This window comes from Canis aureus, chromosome 3 (genome assembly GCF_053574225.1).
Source record: "Canis aureus isolate CA01 chromosome 3, VMU_Caureus_v.1.0, whole genome shotgun sequence".
NCBI lineage: Eukaryota > Metazoa > Chordata > Mammalia > Carnivora > Canidae > Canis > Canis aureus.
Genome location: NC_135613.1, coordinates 13,182,945 through 13,200,683, shown reverse-complemented (window position 1 = coordinate 13,200,683; position 17,739 = coordinate 13,182,945). Strand labels below are relative to the sequence as shown.

The window sequence follows — 17,739 nt, the reverse complement described above, 5'->3', positions numbered from 1 at the left end:
AGACTTTCCCTTGATTTTTATATGATTAAAAAATCCCTAAGATTGCCTTTTTCCTCTTATAAACATTATCAGCTCTCTGCCCAAACCCTTTTAGGTGAGATTGAGACTCAGAGACTGAATTTGTTTCTCTGAGGACTCAGCCACCTCAGTCTGTACATACTAAGAGGGCAAAGTAGAGTAGTAGAAATAGTGCACAATTTATACCAGGAGGTGAAGGTCCAACTTAGCTCCCTAGTGATGGAGCCCTGGGCAGATTATTTCAGGCTTGCCCAGCCTGTGTATATTTATAAGATGAAAACCATAATAATGACCTCATAATGTTGATGAGATTGGCAAATGCAATCCTAAGACCCGAGGTGTTCTGAAAAATCATTCTCTGAGGGAAAATTATTTCCTAAGGTGGTTTTAAGTTTTTGATATTTTTGTTTAAGTTCTCAGTCAGGCTGGTCTGAAGTTGAAAGACCCTTCCCTTGGGTTCTGACAGCCCCGGATTTAAATTGGGGCTCTTACCTTTTTGGTTTTGTGATCCTGGGTAGCACTTAGTCTTTCTGAACCTCAATTTCCTGGACTGTGAAATAGTCCTGATTCTAGAATCGATTAAGAAAGAAATAAGGTCATATATGTAAAATTCCCCTATCTATATTGCTAGATGGCAAATACCCAATATATGGGACAGTCACCACTCTGTTCCTATAATTATTGTCATTATTTGTAGCATGCTACTTGTAAAGGGATGGAAATGGCATCAGTGTAGATGCTTGAAGAATGTTTTTTTGTTCTTTTTAATGCATGTGTTGATGGTGATGTGTCTACTGTTTTGCAAAGAATTGCAGAAATAAGCCCAAGTGTCATCTATTCCTGTTAAAGCCATTTAGGAAATGTATATTATAAGTAAGGAAGTAATGGGATGCCTGGGTGACTCAATTGGTTAAGGATCTAACTCTTGGTTTTTGGCTCAGGTCTTGATCTCAGGGTCATGAGATCCAGCCCCATGCCAGGCTCCACACTCAGCAGGGGTGAGTGGAGTTCTGCTTGAGGTTTTCTCTCCTTCTCCCTCTGCCCTTCCTGTGTTCTCTTTCTCTCTAAAATAAATAAATGAATCTTAAAAAAAAAAAAAAAAGAGTTAGGAGTCTTTATGTTCTGTCTCCCTTTCTGATATTTCCCACACATTTCTTCTCCCTTCCCTTATATTCCCTTTCACTATTATTTATATTCCAAATGAATGAGAACATATAATGTTTGTCTTTCTCCGATTGACTTATTTCACTCAGCATAATACCCTCCAGTTCCATCCACGTTGAAGCAAATGGTGGGTATTTGTTGTTTCTAATGGCTGAGGAATATTCCATTGTATACATAAACCACATCTTCTTTATCCATTCATCTTTCGATGGACACCGAGGCTCCTTCCACAGTTTGGCTATTGTGGACATTGCTGGTATAGGGGTGGTGGAAGGGGAGGAGGGCGGAGGGTGAAGATGAATGGGTGACGGGTACTGAAGGGGGCACTTGACGGGATGAGCACTGGGTGTTATTCTGTATGTTGGTAAATTGAACACCAATAAAAAATAAATTTATTAAAAAAAAAAAAAAAAGGTGAGGCAGTAACATGCCTAAATTTTCAGCCAGGGTAAAAACATCCTGTCCTATCCCAGAAAGACATTAACTTCTCTTAGCAACCGTTTGGGTGGGTTATTGTATAGAAACGAAAGTAAACCTCATGTATCTTGTTTTATTTATTTATTTTTATTTTTTTTATTGGAGTTCAATTTGCCAACAGTTAGCATAACACCAGTGCTCATCCCCTCAATTGCCCCCCTCAGTGCCATTCACCCAGTCACCCCAACCCCCCGCCTACCTCCCTTTCCACTCCACTACCCTTGTTCATTTCCCAGAGTTAGGTGTCTCTCATGTTTTGTCACCCTCACTGATATTTTCACTCCTTTCCCTTTATTCCCTTTCACTAATTTTTATATTCCCCAAATGAATGAGACCATATAATATTTGTCCTTTTCCGATGACTTATTTCACTTAGCATAATACCCTCCAGTTCCATCCACGTCGAAGCAAATGGTGGGTATTTGTTGTTTCTAATGGCTGAGTAATATTCCATTGTATACATAGACCACATCTTCTTTATCCATTCATCTTTCGATGGACACTGAGGCTCCTTCCACAGTTTGGCTATTGTGAACATTGCTACTATAAACATTGGGGTGCAGGTGTTCCGGCATTTCATTGCATCTGTATCTTTGGGGTAAATCCCCAGCAGTGCAATTGCTGGGTCGTAGGGTAGCTCTATTTTTAACTCTTTGAGGAACCATCGCACACACAGTTTTCCAGTGGCTGCACCAGTTCACATTCCCACCAACAGTGCAAGAGGGTTCCCCTTTCTCCACATCCTCTCCAACATTTGTTGTTTCCTGTCTTGTTAATTTTCCCCATTCTCACTGGTGTGAGGTGGTATCTCATTGTGCTTTTGATTTGTATTTCCCTGATGGCCAGTGATGCAGAGCATTTTCTCATGTGCTTGTTGGCCATGTCTATGTCTTCCTCAGTGAAATTTCTCTTCATATCTTTTGCCCATTTCATGATTGGATTGTTTGTTTCTTTGCTGTTGAGTTTAATAAGTTCTTTATAGATCTTGGAAACTAGCCCTTTATCTGATATGTGATTTGCAAATATCTTCTCCCATTCTGTAGATTGTCTTTTAGTTTTGTTGACTGTTTCTTTTGCTGTGGAAGCTTTTTATTTTGATGAAGTCCCAATAATTCATTTTTGCTTTTGTTTCTCTTGCCCTCATGGATGTATCTTGCAAGAAGTTGCTGTGGCCAAGTTCAAAAAGGGTGTTGCCTGTGTTCTCCTCTAGGATTTGGATGGAATCTTGTCTCACATTTAGATCTTTCATCCATTTTGAGTTTACCTTTGTGTATGGTATAAGAGAATGATCTAGTTTCATTCTTCTGCATGTGGCTATCCAATTTTCCCTGGACTATTTATTGAAGAGACTGTCTTTTTTCCAGTGGATAGTCTTTCCTGCTTTGTCGAATATTAGTTGACCATAAAGTTGAAGGTCCACTTCTGGATTCTCTAATTCTACTCCATTGATTTATGTATCTGTTCATGTATCTTGTTTTAATCGATACTCCTGTGCTTGAGTATATTAGTGCCACCTATTTTATTCATTTATTAATTTAAAAGATTTTATTCATTTATTTGTGAGAGACACAGAGAGGCAGAGATACAGGCAGAAAGAGAAGGAGGTTCCCTGTGGGGAGCCCAATGTGGGACTTGATCCCAGGACCCTGGGATCATGCCTGAGCTGAAAACAGATGCTCAACTGCTGAGCAACCCAGGTGCCCCAGTGCCACCTAACTTAATTGATTCTTAACATACCTGATGTGGGTTTTTTTACTTGTTTTTCAATATTTTTGTTTATTTTTTTCTTAGATTATAGACTCCTCGATTAAAGTCTGTATTTTCTTCCTTTCAAGTTTCTCACAGTCTAGTATACTGTTTTCCAGTTAGTGGTCATATAATGATGTATTGGTACTAAGAAAGATTTCCCAAAAGTAGTATTCCATTTTTAAAAGTGTGGAAGGAAGGAGGTTCTGTTGATGGCATGATGTTTTTAATATTAGTGTGTACTAAATCTTGGATTTAATAGACACCTAGTGGATATTAGTTTCTTCCTGATGACCCCAAGCCCTAAGAGATTTCAGTTTTGGAGATATTCCTCAGATTTGATGTCAACAAAAAGAAAGTCAAGTCTATTTTGTTCTGGCCTATTTTTCTTCAGCTTTGAGGGTATACTGGAACTTTTGTAATGAAAGCAACAGTTTCCCATTACTTGGGCAAAGGACAGATCTGAAATGTGGTCCAGAATGCTTTTTTCCCCCTCTCTCTGCCTGTTCACTAATGAAGCAGTGGAAGAAATCACTTGAGACAACCCATTGGGGTTAATGCATGGTATCATTTCTTTGAAGTTTGCTTAATAAAAGTTTTTTTTTTTAATTTATTTTTTATTGGTGTTCAATTTACTAACATACAGAATAACCCCCAGTGCCCGTCACCCATTCACTCCCACCCCCCCGCCCTCCTCCCCTTCTACCACCCCTAGTTCGTTTCCCAGAGTTAGCAGTCTTTACATTCTGTCTCCCTTTCTGATATTTCCCACACATTTCTTCCCCCTTCCCTTATATTCCCTTTCACTATTATTTATATTCCTCAAATGAATGAGAACATATAATGTTTGTCCTTCTCCGACTGGCTTACTTCACTCAGCATAATACCCTCCAGTTCCATCCACGTTGAAGCAAATGGTGGGTATTTGTCATTTCTAATAGCTGAGTAATATTCCATTGTATACATAAACCACATCTTCTTTATCCATTCATCTTTCGTTGGACACCGAGGCTCCTTCCACAGTTTGGCCATCGTGGCCATTGCTGCTATAAACATCGGGGTGCAGGTGTCCCGGCGTTTCATTGCATTTGTATCTTTGGGGTAAATCCCCAACAGTGCAATTACTGGGTCGTAGGGCAGGTCTATTTTTAACTGTTTGAGGAACCTCCACACAGTTTTCCAGAGTGGCTGCACCAGTTCACATTCCCACCAACAGTGTATGAGGGTTCCCTTTTCTCCACATCCTCTCCAACATTTGTTGTTTCCTGCCTTGTTAATTTTCCCCATTCTCACTGGTGTGAGGTGGTATCTCATTGTGGTTTTGATTTGTATTTCCCTGATGGCAAGTGATGAAAAAGAGCATTTTCTCATATGAAAAAGAGCATTTTCTCATATGCATGTTGGCCATGTCTATGTCTTCCTCTGTGAGATTTCTCTTCATGTCTTTTGCCCATTTCATGATTGGATTGTTTGTTTCTTTGGTGTTGAGTTTAATAAGTTCTTTATAGATCTTGGAAACTAGCCCTTTATCTGATATGTCATTTGCAAATATCTTCTCCCATTCTGTAGGTTGTCTTTGAGTTTTGTTGACTGTATCCTTTGCTGTGCAAAAGCTTCTTATCTTGATGAAGTCCCAATAGTTCATTTTTGCTTTTGTTTCTTTTGCCTTCGTGGATGTATCTTGCAAGAAGTTACTATGGCCGAGTTCAAAAAGGGTGTTGCCTGTGTTCTTCTCTAGGATTTGGATGGAATCTTGTCTCACATTTAGATCTTTCATCCATTTTGAGTTTATCTTTGTGTATGGTGAAAGAGAGTGGTCTAGTTTCATTCTTCTGCATGTGGATGTCCAATTTTCCCAGCACCATTTGTTGAAGAGACTGTCTTTCTTCCAATGGATAGTCTTTCCTCCTTTATCGAATATTAGTTGCCCATAAAGTTCAGGGTCCACTTCTGGATTCTCTATTCTGTTCCACTGATCTATGTGTCTGTTTTTGTGCCAGTACCACACTGTCTTGATGACCACAGCTTTGTAGTACAACCTGAAATCTGGCATTGTGATGCCCCCAGATATGGTTTTCTTTTTTAAAATTCCCCTGGCTATCGGGGTCTTTTCTGATTCCACACAAATCTTAAAATAATTTGTTCTAACTCTCTGAAGAAAGTCCATGGTATTTTGATAGGGATTGCATTAAACGTGTATATTGCCCTGGGTAACATTGACATTTTCACAATATTAATTCTGCCAGTCCATGAGCATGGAATATTTTTCCATCTCTTTGTGTCTTCCTCAATTTCTTTCAGAAGTGTTCTATAGTTTTGAGGGTATAGATCCTTTACATCTTTGGTTAGGTTTATTCCTAGGTATCTTATGCTTTTGGGTGCAATTGTAAATGGGATTGACTCCTTAATTTCTCTTTCTTCAGTCTCATTGTTAGTGTATAGAAATGCCACTGACTTCTGGGCATTGATTTTGTATCCTGCCACGCTACCGAATTGCTGTATGAGTTCTAGCAATCTTGGGGTGGAGACTTTTGGGTTTTCTATGTAGAGTATCATGTCATCGGCGAAGAGGGAGAGTTTGACTTCTTCTTTGCCAATTTGAATGCCTTTAATGTCTTTTTGTTGTCTGATTGCTGAGGCTAGGACTTCCAGTAATATGTTGAACAGCAGTGGTGAGAGTGGACATCCCTGTCTTGTTCCTGATCTTAGGGGAAAGGCTCCCAGTGCTTCCCCATTGAGAATGATATTTGCTGTGGGCTTTTCATAGATGGCTTTTAAGATGTCGAGGAATGTTCCCTCTATCCCTACACTCTGAAGAGTTTTGATCAGGAATGGATGCTGTATTTTGTCAAATGCTTTCTCTGCATCTAATGAGAGGATCATATGGTTCTTGGTTTTTCTCTTGCTGATATGATGAATCACATTGATTGTTTTACGGGTGTTGAACCAGCCTTGTGTCCCAGGGATAAATCCTACTTGGTCATGGTGAATAAATTTTTTTAATGTACTGTTGGATCCTATTGGCCAGTATCTTGTTGAGAATTTTTGCATCCATGTTCATCAGGGATATTGGTCTGTAATTCTCCTTTTTGGTGGGGTCTTTGTCTGGTTTTGGAATTAAGGTGATGCTGGCCTCATAGAACGAATTTGGAAGTACTCCATCTCTTTCTATCTTTCCAAACAGCTTTAGGAGAATAGGTATGGTTTCTTCTTTAAACGTTTGATAGAATTCCCCTGGGAAGCCATCTGGCCCTGGACTCTTGTGTCTTGGGAGGTTTTTGATGACTGCTTCAATTTCCTCCCTGGTTATTGGCCTGTTCAGGTTTTCTATTTCTTCCTGTTCCAGTTTTGGTAGTTTGTGGCTTTCCAGGAATGCGTCCATTTCTCCTAGATTGCCTAATTTATTGGCGTAGAGCTGTTCATAATATGTTTTTAAAATCGTTTGTATTTCCTTGGTGTTGGTAGTGATCTCTCCTTTCTCATTCATGATTTTATTAATTTGAGTCTTCTCTCTCTTCTTTTTAATAAGGCTGGCTAATGGTTTATCTATCTTATTAATTCTTTCAAAGAACCAACTCCTGGTTTTGTTGATCCGTTCCACAGTTCTTCTGGTCTCGATTTCGTTGAGTTCTGCTCGAATCTTTATTAACTCCCTTCTTCTCTTGGGTGTAGGATCTATTTGCTGTTTTTTCTCTAGCTCCTTTATGTGTAAGGTTAGCTTTTGTATTTGAGTTCTTTCCTGTTTTTGAATGGATGCTTGTATTGCGATGTATTTCCCCCTTAGGACTGCTTTTGCTGCATCCCAAAGATTTTGAACGGTTGTATCTTCATTCTCATTAGTTTCCATGAATCTTTTTAATTCTTCCTTAATTTCCTGGTTGACCCTTTTATCTTTTAGCAGGATGGTCCTTAACCTCCACGTGTTTGAGGTCCTTCCAAACTTCTTGTTGTGATTTAGTTCTAATTTCAAGGCATTATGGTCTGAGAATATGCAGGGGACAATCCCAATCTTTTGGTATCGGTTCAGACCCGATTTGTGACCCAATATGTGGTCTATTCTGGAGAAAGTTCCATGTGCGCTTGAGAAGAATGTGTATTCAGTTGAGTTTGGATGTAAAGTTCTGTAGATATCTGTGAAATCCATCGGGTCCAGTGTATCATTTAAAGCTCTCGTTTCTTTGGAGATGTTGTGCTTAGAAGACCTATCGAGAATAGAAAGAGCTAGATTGAAGTCACCAAGTATATAAGTGTATTATTATCTAAGTATTTCTTCACTTTGGTTAATAATTGATTTATATATTTGGCAGCTCCCACATTCGGGGCATATATATTGAGGATTGTTAAGTCCTCTTGTTGAATAGATCCTTTAAGTATGATATAGTGTCCCTCTTCATCTCTCACTACAGTCTTTGGGGTAAATTTTAGTTTATCTGATATAAGGATGGCTACCCCTGCTTTCTTTTGAGGACCGTTCGAATGGTAAATGGTTCTCCAACCTTTTATTTTCAGGCTGTAGGTGTCCTTCTGTCTAAAATGAGTCTCTTGTAGACAGCAAATAGATGGGTCCTGCTTTTTTATCCAGTCTGAAACCCTGCGCCTTTTGATGGGGTCATTAAGCCCGTTCACATTCAGAGTTACTATTGAGAGATATGAGTTTAGTGTCATCATGATATCTATTCAGTCCTTGTTTTTGTGGACTGTTCCACTGAACTTCTTCTTAAAGGGGAATTTTAAGAGTCCCCCTTAAAATTTCTTGCAGAGCTGGTTTGGAGGTCACATATTCTTTCAGTTGCTGCCTGTCTTGGAAGCTCTTTATCTCTCCTTCCATTTTGAATGAGAGCCTTGCTGGATAAAGTATTCTTGGTTGCATGTTCTTCTCATTTAGGACCCTGAATATATCCTGCCAGCCCTTTCTGGCCTGCCAGGTCTCTGTGGAGAGGTCTGCTGTTACCCTAATACTCCTCCCCATAAAAGTCAGGGATTTCTTGTCTCTTGCTGCTTTAAGGATCTTCTCTTTATCTTTGGAATTTGCAAGCTTCACTATTAAATGTCGAGGTGTTGAACGGTTTTTATTGATTTTGGGGGATCTCTCTATTTCCTGGATCTGAATGCCTGTTTCCCTTCCCAGGTTAGGAAAGTTTTCAGCTAGAATTTGTTCAAATACATATTCTGGCCCTCTGTCCCTTTCGGCGCCCTCGGGAACCCCAATTAAACGTAGGTTTTTCTTTCTCAGGCTGTCGTTTATTTCCCTTAATCTATCCTCATGATCTTTTAATTGTTTGTCTCTTTTTTCCTCAGTTTCCCTCTTTGCTATCAACTTGTCTTCTATGTCACTCACTCGTTCTTCCACCTCGTTAACCCTCATCGTTAGGACTTCTAGTTTGGATTGCATCTCATTCAATTGATTTTTAATTTCTGCTTGATTAGCTCTAAATTCTGCAGTCATGAAGTCTCTTGAGTCCTTTATACTTTTTTCTAGAGCCACCAGTAGCTGTATAATAGTGCTTCTGAATTGGCTTTCTGACATTGAATTGTAATCCAGATTTTGTAACTCTGTGGGAGAGAGGACTGTTTCTGATTCTTTCTTTTGAGGTGAGGTTTTCCTTCTAGTCATTTTGCTCAGTGCAGAGTGGCCAAAAGCAAGTTGTATTGGGAAAAAGAGAAAAAGAGAGGAGAGAAAGAAGGAAAGAAAAGAGAAAGAGAAAAAAAAGGGAAGAAAAAAAAAACGAAAAAAAAAAGAAAAAGAGAAAGAAAAAGAAAGAAAAAAAAGGGGGGTGGGGGAAGGAAACAAATCAAAAAGCAAAACAAAACAAAACAAAACAAAAGAACCACAGGGGAGTATCTTCTGATTCTGTGTTCTTTAAGTCCCTTGGCTTCTCCTGGAAGTTGTCCGTCTAGCTGGTGTTCTGGGGGAGGGGCCTGCTGTGCTGATTTTCAGGTGTTAGCAGCTGGGGGAGGTGCTGTGCCCCTGCCTGGTGCAGGGCTCAGTGGGGGTTGTTTACCCCGTGAGGCCGCAGGAGGAACAGCCCCAGTGGCGGGGCAGCTCTGGAAACCTGGATTCAGCTCCGGCAGGAACTCCTCCTGCAGGGCCTGGAGGCTCCGGGGCGGGGCCGCTGATCTGCTCAGCTCGGGGCAGGAGCGTCCTCGCTGTCCTGGGCCCTCCCGGCCTCTGCCTGTCCCGGGGGAGGCGGGATCCTGGGCTGTGTCCCGGCGCCCTGTGCTCCGGAGCCTGCGCTGGTGGATTCGCGCTCCCGGGCCGCGCAACCCCCTCCGCGGAGCTGCCGCCCGAGCCCCTCTGAGCTGCTCCTGGAACCGCGCAGCCCCCTCCGCACGGAGCCTCTTCCTCTGCCTGAGCTGCTCCGGGTCCCGCCAGGTCCCGCCGTGCGCGCTGCAGCCCTTAGGGAGCTCGGCGCACTCTCCTGGGCGCGCAGTTGCTGTTACTGTCTCAGGGAACCCGAGGCCATCCCCGCCCTCCTGGGTCCTGCTCCAACTCCCCACGAGCCCCTTTCTGCCCGGGAAGGTTGGTGCAGCTCCTGCTCCTCCGGGTCGGGGCTCTCCTGTCCTGGGGACACTCGCCCCGGCCTCAGCCCGGCTCCTCGCGGGGCCCCTCCCCCTTGGAGGCCTTTGTTTCTTTACTTCTTTTTCCCCGTCTTCCTACCTTGGTAGAAGCGTGAACTCTTCTCACTGTTGCATTCCAGGTGTTCTCTCTTTAATTCTCAGGCCGAATTCATAGATTTTCAGGATGATTGGAAGGTTTTCTAGGTAATTTGGTGGGGACAGGTGATTTGGAGACCCTACTCTTCCGCCATCTTGCTCCTCCCCTCTTAATAAAAGTTTTTAAGACTAGTGTTTCTCGAGCATTACAGTCCCCAGAGTATTGTGTTAAAATGCAAATTTGATTTGATATATCTGGAAGGGGGCTTCATGTTCTCAGTTTTTATTGCCCTGAGAGCATCAAGGCTGTAGGCTGTGTGTGGAGGAGAGGTGAGGTTCTTTCATGTTTCCTGGTCCTGTCCTGACCAGTCTGACTTTGAGTGTTTCTCTTCAATCTGTTCCAGGTTTGGTCGCTGGCTACAGTTGCTACAGATCTTTGCCTTGGTCCGAAGTCTGACCCAGATTTGGAAACACCCTGGGCTCGACATCCCTTTGGGCGACAGCTGCTCGAGTCCTTGTAGGTTTTAAGAGCTAAATGTGAGGAAAACGAGTAATATAAATTTTAGGTCTTTTAAGCATTTGTAAGCGTTTTCATCGAAGAGGTCTGAGAATGGGCAAAAGTGAGATCTTTCACGTTAATGCTACAATAATATCTGTGCAGAACTAACATAACAGAAGGAAGTATACAGTATTTGTCATTTACAACAGGGATTTGAGACTTGTGTCCTTTAGAGATTTGTGCTTTAGCCCATAAGTCACACCAGTCTGAACACAGGAGTTTGAACTCTTGAAATGGTAAATTTCTTGAGTGCTATAGAGCTTTGCCTCCAAGAGCAGATTCTCTAATTCCATGTTGACTTACGCATTTTTCAAGGGCAATGATATTTTTCACCCTATTTGGCAGTTTATGGAAACACCAAATTTGTATTGGATTTATTGCACTGAAATGTGGCAAGCTGGAAATACAATGTGAAAATGGTTTACCACAAAAAAAAAAAAAAAGAAAAAAAAGAAAATGGTTTACCACAGATCATACCACTCAAACCTTTATACTGTGAGGCTCAGAGCCTAATAGAGAAGCTCTAATTCCTTCGGGTAGAGGATTGCTTGACTTACTTGTTAAGGCTGGACGTGGGACCTATGCTGAAGCTTCAGTTGCAAATGGTGATGCAGGGATGATAATGGTTGTTCTGTCCACATCACATAAGGCTCAGATATGATGGTGTGAAAACACTTTAAGAGATACTAGACATTGGTTGGTAGGAAAGTATCAGTATCATTCCATTCCCAAAGGCCAAGTTGCTCTGATCACTACCTCACATCCTGGTTAATAATCCTAAAAGGAGCAAAGAGGATGTAAGTACCTAAAAGGTAAAAATATTCCTTGTTATTCTTATTTAATAACTCATATCCGTAATTCCACATTTGAGTCTATTTCCAGCTCTCCATACTGTGGTGGTGGTGGTACAGTGTTCTGAGCACCTTTACATAGCATTGGTTATGAGTGAAGAGTGATTCTTGGAGTTGGGGAGACCAGGAGCACATGCATGGTTTCATTCAGTTGTTAGTTTAGTCCACTTAGTTCTTGGGGAAGCTACATTCAAGTCTGAGCCATGCCTGGATGCCAACCAGAAGCTTTCAGATGGGCTATTCAGCTCATTTATAATACTTGGATACATTCTTTTCCAAAACAAATTTAGCCAAACTCAAGAGTATAAACTTCTGAATCTGGAGAAAGCCCTGGTTCCTGATGGGTTTGTGAGGCTGAATTGAGAATCCCTCCTTCTGCCCTTCTGTCAACAGCTCACCACAACTATGACAGTTATCCTTCCTCTATCTCTTTTCTTGACTTTTTTTCTCTCTTTTTTCCCTCCAGGTTGGCTCATTACTGCCGACTCCGGGATGTCCAGACCTTGGCCATGCTCTGCAGCGTGTTTGAAGCCCAGTCTCGGCCTCAGGGAATACCAAACCCCTTTGGACCCTTTCCTGGCCGGTCCTCTAACCTTATGGTGTCCCACAGCCGATATGTAAGCTGGAGGCCTTGTGTTTTGTATCTGACTTCCCCTAAGGGAAACCTGTTCTGATATGGCTCCTCTTTGTCCTGCAGCCTAGCTTTACTTCCTCGGGCTCCTGCTCAAGCATGTCAGACCCAGGGCTCAATGCTGGTGGCTGGAACATAGGTTGGTATGGAGCTGGCTTGGCCACACTGGATTTCTAGAACTCTGAAAACTGTGTGTGAATCATTAATGTGTAAACTTCAGTTGATAGATACACTATATTTTCCTTGTTTCTCATTTCTTTTCAAATTTAATGTACGGGGATGCTGTAGTTAGTTAGCAAGGCCTAGACCCGTACAGGCCAGTTTCCGGTATGTCTTTGTGCCTTGCCAGGACTGACAGTGGGACTTCTCATTGTTCACCCCTAGAAACCCACCCCCATCATTTACCACTTCTTGTTACCTGTCTCTTCCCATGTACCTCTTCTCAATGTGGAGAAAGAAAGACAAGCCTGATTCTAGCTGGCCATAAGGGTCTCTTTGACAAATAAGTGTGTTTGTATTTTCCGGATATTTGAAATTTCTTTTTAAAAATCATCTTAATTTTCTTTTTTCTTTTGTTTTTTTTAAGGCATTATTTATTTATTTGACAAGCAGGGGGAGCAACAGGCAGAGAGAGAGGGAGAAGCAAGCTCCCCATGGAACAGGGAGCCCGATGTGTGGCCTGACCCCACGACCCTGGGATCGTGATCTGAGCCGAAGGCAGACGCTTAACCAACTGAGCCACCCAGGCAACCCCCCCTTTTCTTTTCTTTATTTTTTTTCAAAATTTTTTCTTATTTTATATAGAACTTGAATGAGCTTGGTGATTTAGTTTCCCAGTCTATAGAATCGAAGCTACACTTGTAGAGACTTTGAAGTAGGACGTGGAGCCTGTTAGAGGCAGGGCAGGCAAAGAAGTCATAGTTACAGTTGTTTGATAATAAGAGATAAAAGGTAATAAAAAAATAGACCCAAATGAAAAATAGTAGTTTGTGGCCAATAAGTACGGTGTCAAATAATTTCCTGAGAGTATATCGCTCTCTTGCCAACAATGATTCTGTGTCATACAGAAAAACATTGTACCAGTACCATTTGCACAAGGCCCGGAAAATTCATTTTATGATATTCAGAATAGTTTTCAAACTATGAAACTTCAAAATGTTTGAAATTTTAAAATGTTCCAACAAGTGAAGTTTTTCTTTCCTAGAAAGACATTTCCCATTTAGGGGAATGAGGTGGGAAAGACAGAAATCTTGTTCCTTTAATTTTCTTTATTATAAAAGTAATAACTGGGGGTGCCTGGGTGGCTCCGTCAGGTAAGCATGCAACTCTTGGTTTCAGCTCAGATCATAATCTCAGGGTCATGAGAGTGAGCCCCACATCAGGCTCCATGCTCAGTGGGGAGTCTGCTGGAGGTTCTTTCTCTCCTCCTCTCTCTGTCCCTCACCCCTGCTTGCATGCATGTATGAACATTCTCTCTCTCTCTCATATAAATAAATAAATGTTTTTTAAAAAAAGTAATACATGCCCAGTGGGGGGAAAAAAAACCGAAAAGTATTAGAGAAGAAAATAATCATCACTGAACCTGCACCTAGAAATAATGTCTGTTAATATTCCAAAACATTTTCCTAGTCTGTGTGTGTGTGTGTGTGTGAAGGGCCATTCTATATATATGCTTTTGTGTTGTGTTTTTAATTTTATCATGAACATTTTCTCATGTCCTTTAAAAAGTCTGTATCAGTAATGACTGTTTTATCTAATATTCTGTGTCACTGTGCCATAATTTGTAGCTTAATCATCATGTGTGTACTTACTTATCAGGTTACCTTAACAGTAAGTATCTAGATGAAAAGGTAAGGCTAGGAAAGAGTCCAGTTTAGTTCTATTTCTCAGCATCTTCAGCTTAGCTTATTTTTCTTCCAGCGACTAAATTGAGCACACTCTGCATTATATGAGTTTTCAGACACTTCCCATGCTGCCTCTCATTTCGCTCTTTCCTTCCCATTTGATTTGCTTCAGCGGGAAGAGAGGCAGAACATGTCTCCTCCCCTTGGGGAGAGTCTTCCCCAGAAGAAATCCGTTTTGGCAGTCTTACCTACAGCGATCCTCGTGAGCGAGAACGTGATCAGCATGATAAAAATAAAAGGTAACAGCCTTCCCCAGCAAGGGCTGCAGTTTCATAATGCTTGGATTCCCCCAAATCAAGACTCTTGCTGTAAGAAAGGTATGTTACGTGCCTTTGGTATCGAGCTTGTTTCTTCTTAAAGGAACTGACAGGAAATCTTTTGAGTTTTATCCAGGCTTCTGGACCCCGCCAATACCCAGCAATTTGATGACTTTAAGAAATGCTATGGAGAAATCCTCTATCGCTGGGGTCTGAGAGAGAAACGAGCTGAGGTGCTGAAGTTTGTCTCCTGTCCTCCTGATCCTCACAAAGGGATTGGTGAATATGAGTTTCTTTTCCTATCACTCTCTGAAAAGGCCTATAATTTATTTTGTAACATAAGACTTGGAGTGAAGTCTTTTAGCTGCTCACAAGCAGAAATTTCTGAAGCATTCGAAGTCTGCTCTAACCTTCCAAAAACCCTTTCATTCCATGACAAGAATAAATTTCTCTTCTAAGTGGAAGTAATTTTAAACACAGTACTTAGATGTCGATTTGAAGGAGGGGTACTCATTCATATATTCAACTAATATATATCAGGCTAGCACATTCCTTCCCCTCGTGGAACTCACAGACTAGTGGGGGAGAAAAATTTAAAAATTAGAGGTTGTGATCAGTGTTAATGAGCAAACATAAAGGATGTTGGTGCAGGGAGAGCAAGGAGGGAGGATTTCAGGTGATGTTTGGCCAAAAGGCCTTTCTGAGGGGCTGAGACTAAAGGATGAGAAACCATCTGTGCAGAGAGCAGCAGACATCAAACAAGTGAAGCAAGGACAGTGGCTAGAACACAGTGAGTGAGAAGAGGGGTACCAAATTAGATTGTAAGATAATTAGGGACTTGCAAGTCATGGTACAGAATTAGGATGTATTCTGAGTTCAATGGTAAACTTCAAAGGGTTTTAAGAGGTATAAGTGACATGCTCTGGTTCCTATTTTAAGAGAATCACTGGCTATTATATGAAGAAAGGCTTGGAGGGGGAGGGGTAGAAGTTTGAAGACTGTTAGGGTAGTCTGAGGGAGATGACTGCCTAGCCCTGGGCGATGTCAACAGAGGGGGAGAGGGGGATGGATTAGGAATACATTTCAGAGGTAGACTCAGCATGATATGCTAACAAATTGGATGTGGGATTGAGAGGAAGGGACAAAACTTAGATGATTCCTAGGTTTCCATCTTGGGCAACTGAGGGGGGTGTGTGGTGGTGTCATATTCTCAGATAGAAGAGGCTGGAAGAGAATTAAGAGGTCTGTTTGGGACAGACCATACAAGTCATCTAGGCTGCCAGATGTGAGTCTGGAGCTCAAACGGGAGCCTGGGGGGAGAACTAGCAATTTGGGAATCTTCAGCATGTAGGTGGTACTTGGAGCTGTGAGAATGCGTATGACCTGGGACCTGGGGGTGGGGAGGGAGAGTACAGGGAGAGTGAGAGCCTGCCCACTCTGGGCCTTGAGAGAAGCCAGCACTCGCAGCTTGAATCTAGAGGAAGAGCCAGGAACAGACTCAGAAGGCAACACCAGTGAGTTTTAAGGAGAAGCAAGAGTGTAATCTGAAAGGAGCTAAGAGAAGAGATGTGTTTTAAAGGGTGACATGGAGGGTGATCTGAGCACACACTGATTCCCTCTCTCCCCCACACACCTCCACCAAAGCATCTATCCAGAGCTTTCCTGAAAAGGCATAACTGAGGGGAGTAATGTCAGCATACCCTTGAGGACCAGGGAGGCAGGTATCTTAGTGGTAGCTGATGTTACGAGGCCTGAACTGACAGGCAGAGAAACAACCACACGTGACAGAACCACCGCCCCTACTCCCAATGGATCAGGGTTTGGTGATGCCCAGCGCCTCTAGGAGTGGTACGAAGGTGAGACTAAACACAGGAGGATTGTTTGATAAGCCCTTCTAGGCTCCCCACGTCCCTGCAGGTTATGACTCTTCCTCTACTACAACAGAAATTTCATCCTCCAGAGAAGGCAGACACTTTTCCAGATTGAAAGGGCCCACCAAGCACCTCGTGTGGTGAGTGAAGACAGACCTGGGATAGAGAGAGTACTCTGGGAGCTTCCAGGGAGGGACAACAGGACACACAGAGAGGATAAGGAATGTGGGCACTACCACACCTCTCAGGAGTGGTGAGCTGGATACTGAAAGGGAGACGACGATGCAGCAATGCCTTTGGAATTCTCCAGAAAATGATTTCTAACCCAGGATCCTGCCCCAAATGATCAGTCCTGTGTGAAAGTAAACCTTCAGCCTATCTAGGAAAGCAGAGTCAGGTGACGGTAAAGGGAGATCCACATAGCTGACCCAGAGACAGACCCTTCCAGGTTGGTTTCAGGAACGTTTCCAAGAAGAGAAAGTTAGGGTAATATCTAGTAGATTTCAGTGTCCAGTATATTTATAGAGATTCAGATATTTGAGAGAGGGTTTGCAAGTGAATTATGGTAAGCAAATTAAGCAAACAAAAACAAAATGGTTGCTAAGAAAAACCAAATGTGCAAGAAAGGAAAAGTTGTCATGGTGCGTGGCTTGGCTTAAATACTGTTCACCTGGCTAGATGATGTGAAAATAAAATGTTGATCTAACCAAGTAATAATAGAACTGTGTGGGGAAGATGAGGCATGGGGTATATATGTGGTTAGATGGATTGAGGAGTGAAAAAAGCTTCCACAGGAAAGTTGAGATAATGCTGAAATGTGGAAATTAAGAATTAGCTTCATAAATGGGTAGAAACCAAAAGTTACATGAGTTGGAAGGATTTCCTCCAGGGAGTGATGGGCGAGGGAGTGGAAGGGAATACTGATTTTGTTAATAAGACATATAGCATTATTTGACTCATTAAGTTGTGTGTATATAGTTTTAATTTAAAAAGCCCAAACAAGGGGTGCCTGGCTGGCTCAGTTGGTGGAGCAGATGACTCTCAGTGTCAGGGTTTTGAGTCTGAGCCCCACATTGGGTGTAGAGATTACTTAAAATCTTAAAAAACAAACCAAAGTAATACAGAGATTTAGATACTGAATAACAAGGATTTTTTTTTTAAAGATTTTATTTATTTATTAGGGAAAGCACAAGCTAGTGGCAGAGGGAGAAGCAGGCTCCCACTGAGCAGGGAGCCTGATGCGGAGCTTGATCCCTGGACCCTGAGAACATGACCTGAGCAGAAGGCAGATGCTTAACTTACTGAGCCACCCAGGCACCCCAACAAGGATTATTTTAATATGGATTATTTTGGCATATGTACTTGAGGAAATGCAAAGACGCAAAAGGCTATTTGGGCAATATATTTTTCAGAGCATCTAAGCACATGAAAGTGTACCAGAGAAAGAACAATGAAGACCTGGAACAATTTGTCTTTTAGAATTAGTATTCAGACAAATATATGAATCACAGAGATTGGTAACTGATACATTGCGCTCTTAGTGACATCTATTATTGTAAGCATCATGCCAGGTTATGTTGGCCATAGAAGGAAACACAAGGTGTGGT

General features: G+C 41.9%; 1 protein-coding gene across 3 annotated transcripts in view; it reads left to right on the top strand.

Annotated features, from left to right (window-relative positions):
- WDR59 (WD repeat domain 59) overlaps window positions 1-17,739 on the top strand; it is a 103,685-nt gene that overhangs the window by 80,969 nt on the left and 4,977 nt on the right. For all 3 annotated transcript variants that reach the window (XM_077890493.1, XM_077890489.1, XM_077890494.1), the window contains 5 exons: window positions 10,464-10,576; window positions 11,936-12,086; window positions 12,167-12,239; window positions 14,117-14,243; window positions 14,398-14,540. In XM_077890493.1, coding sequence (XP_077746619.1) covers window positions 10,464-10,576; window positions 11,936-12,086; window positions 12,167-12,239; window positions 14,117-14,243; window positions 14,398-14,540 — 607 coding nt within the window. The remainder of the gene's footprint in view (window positions 1-10,463; window positions 10,577-11,935; window positions 12,087-12,166; window positions 12,240-14,116; window positions 14,244-14,397; window positions 14,541-17,739) is intronic.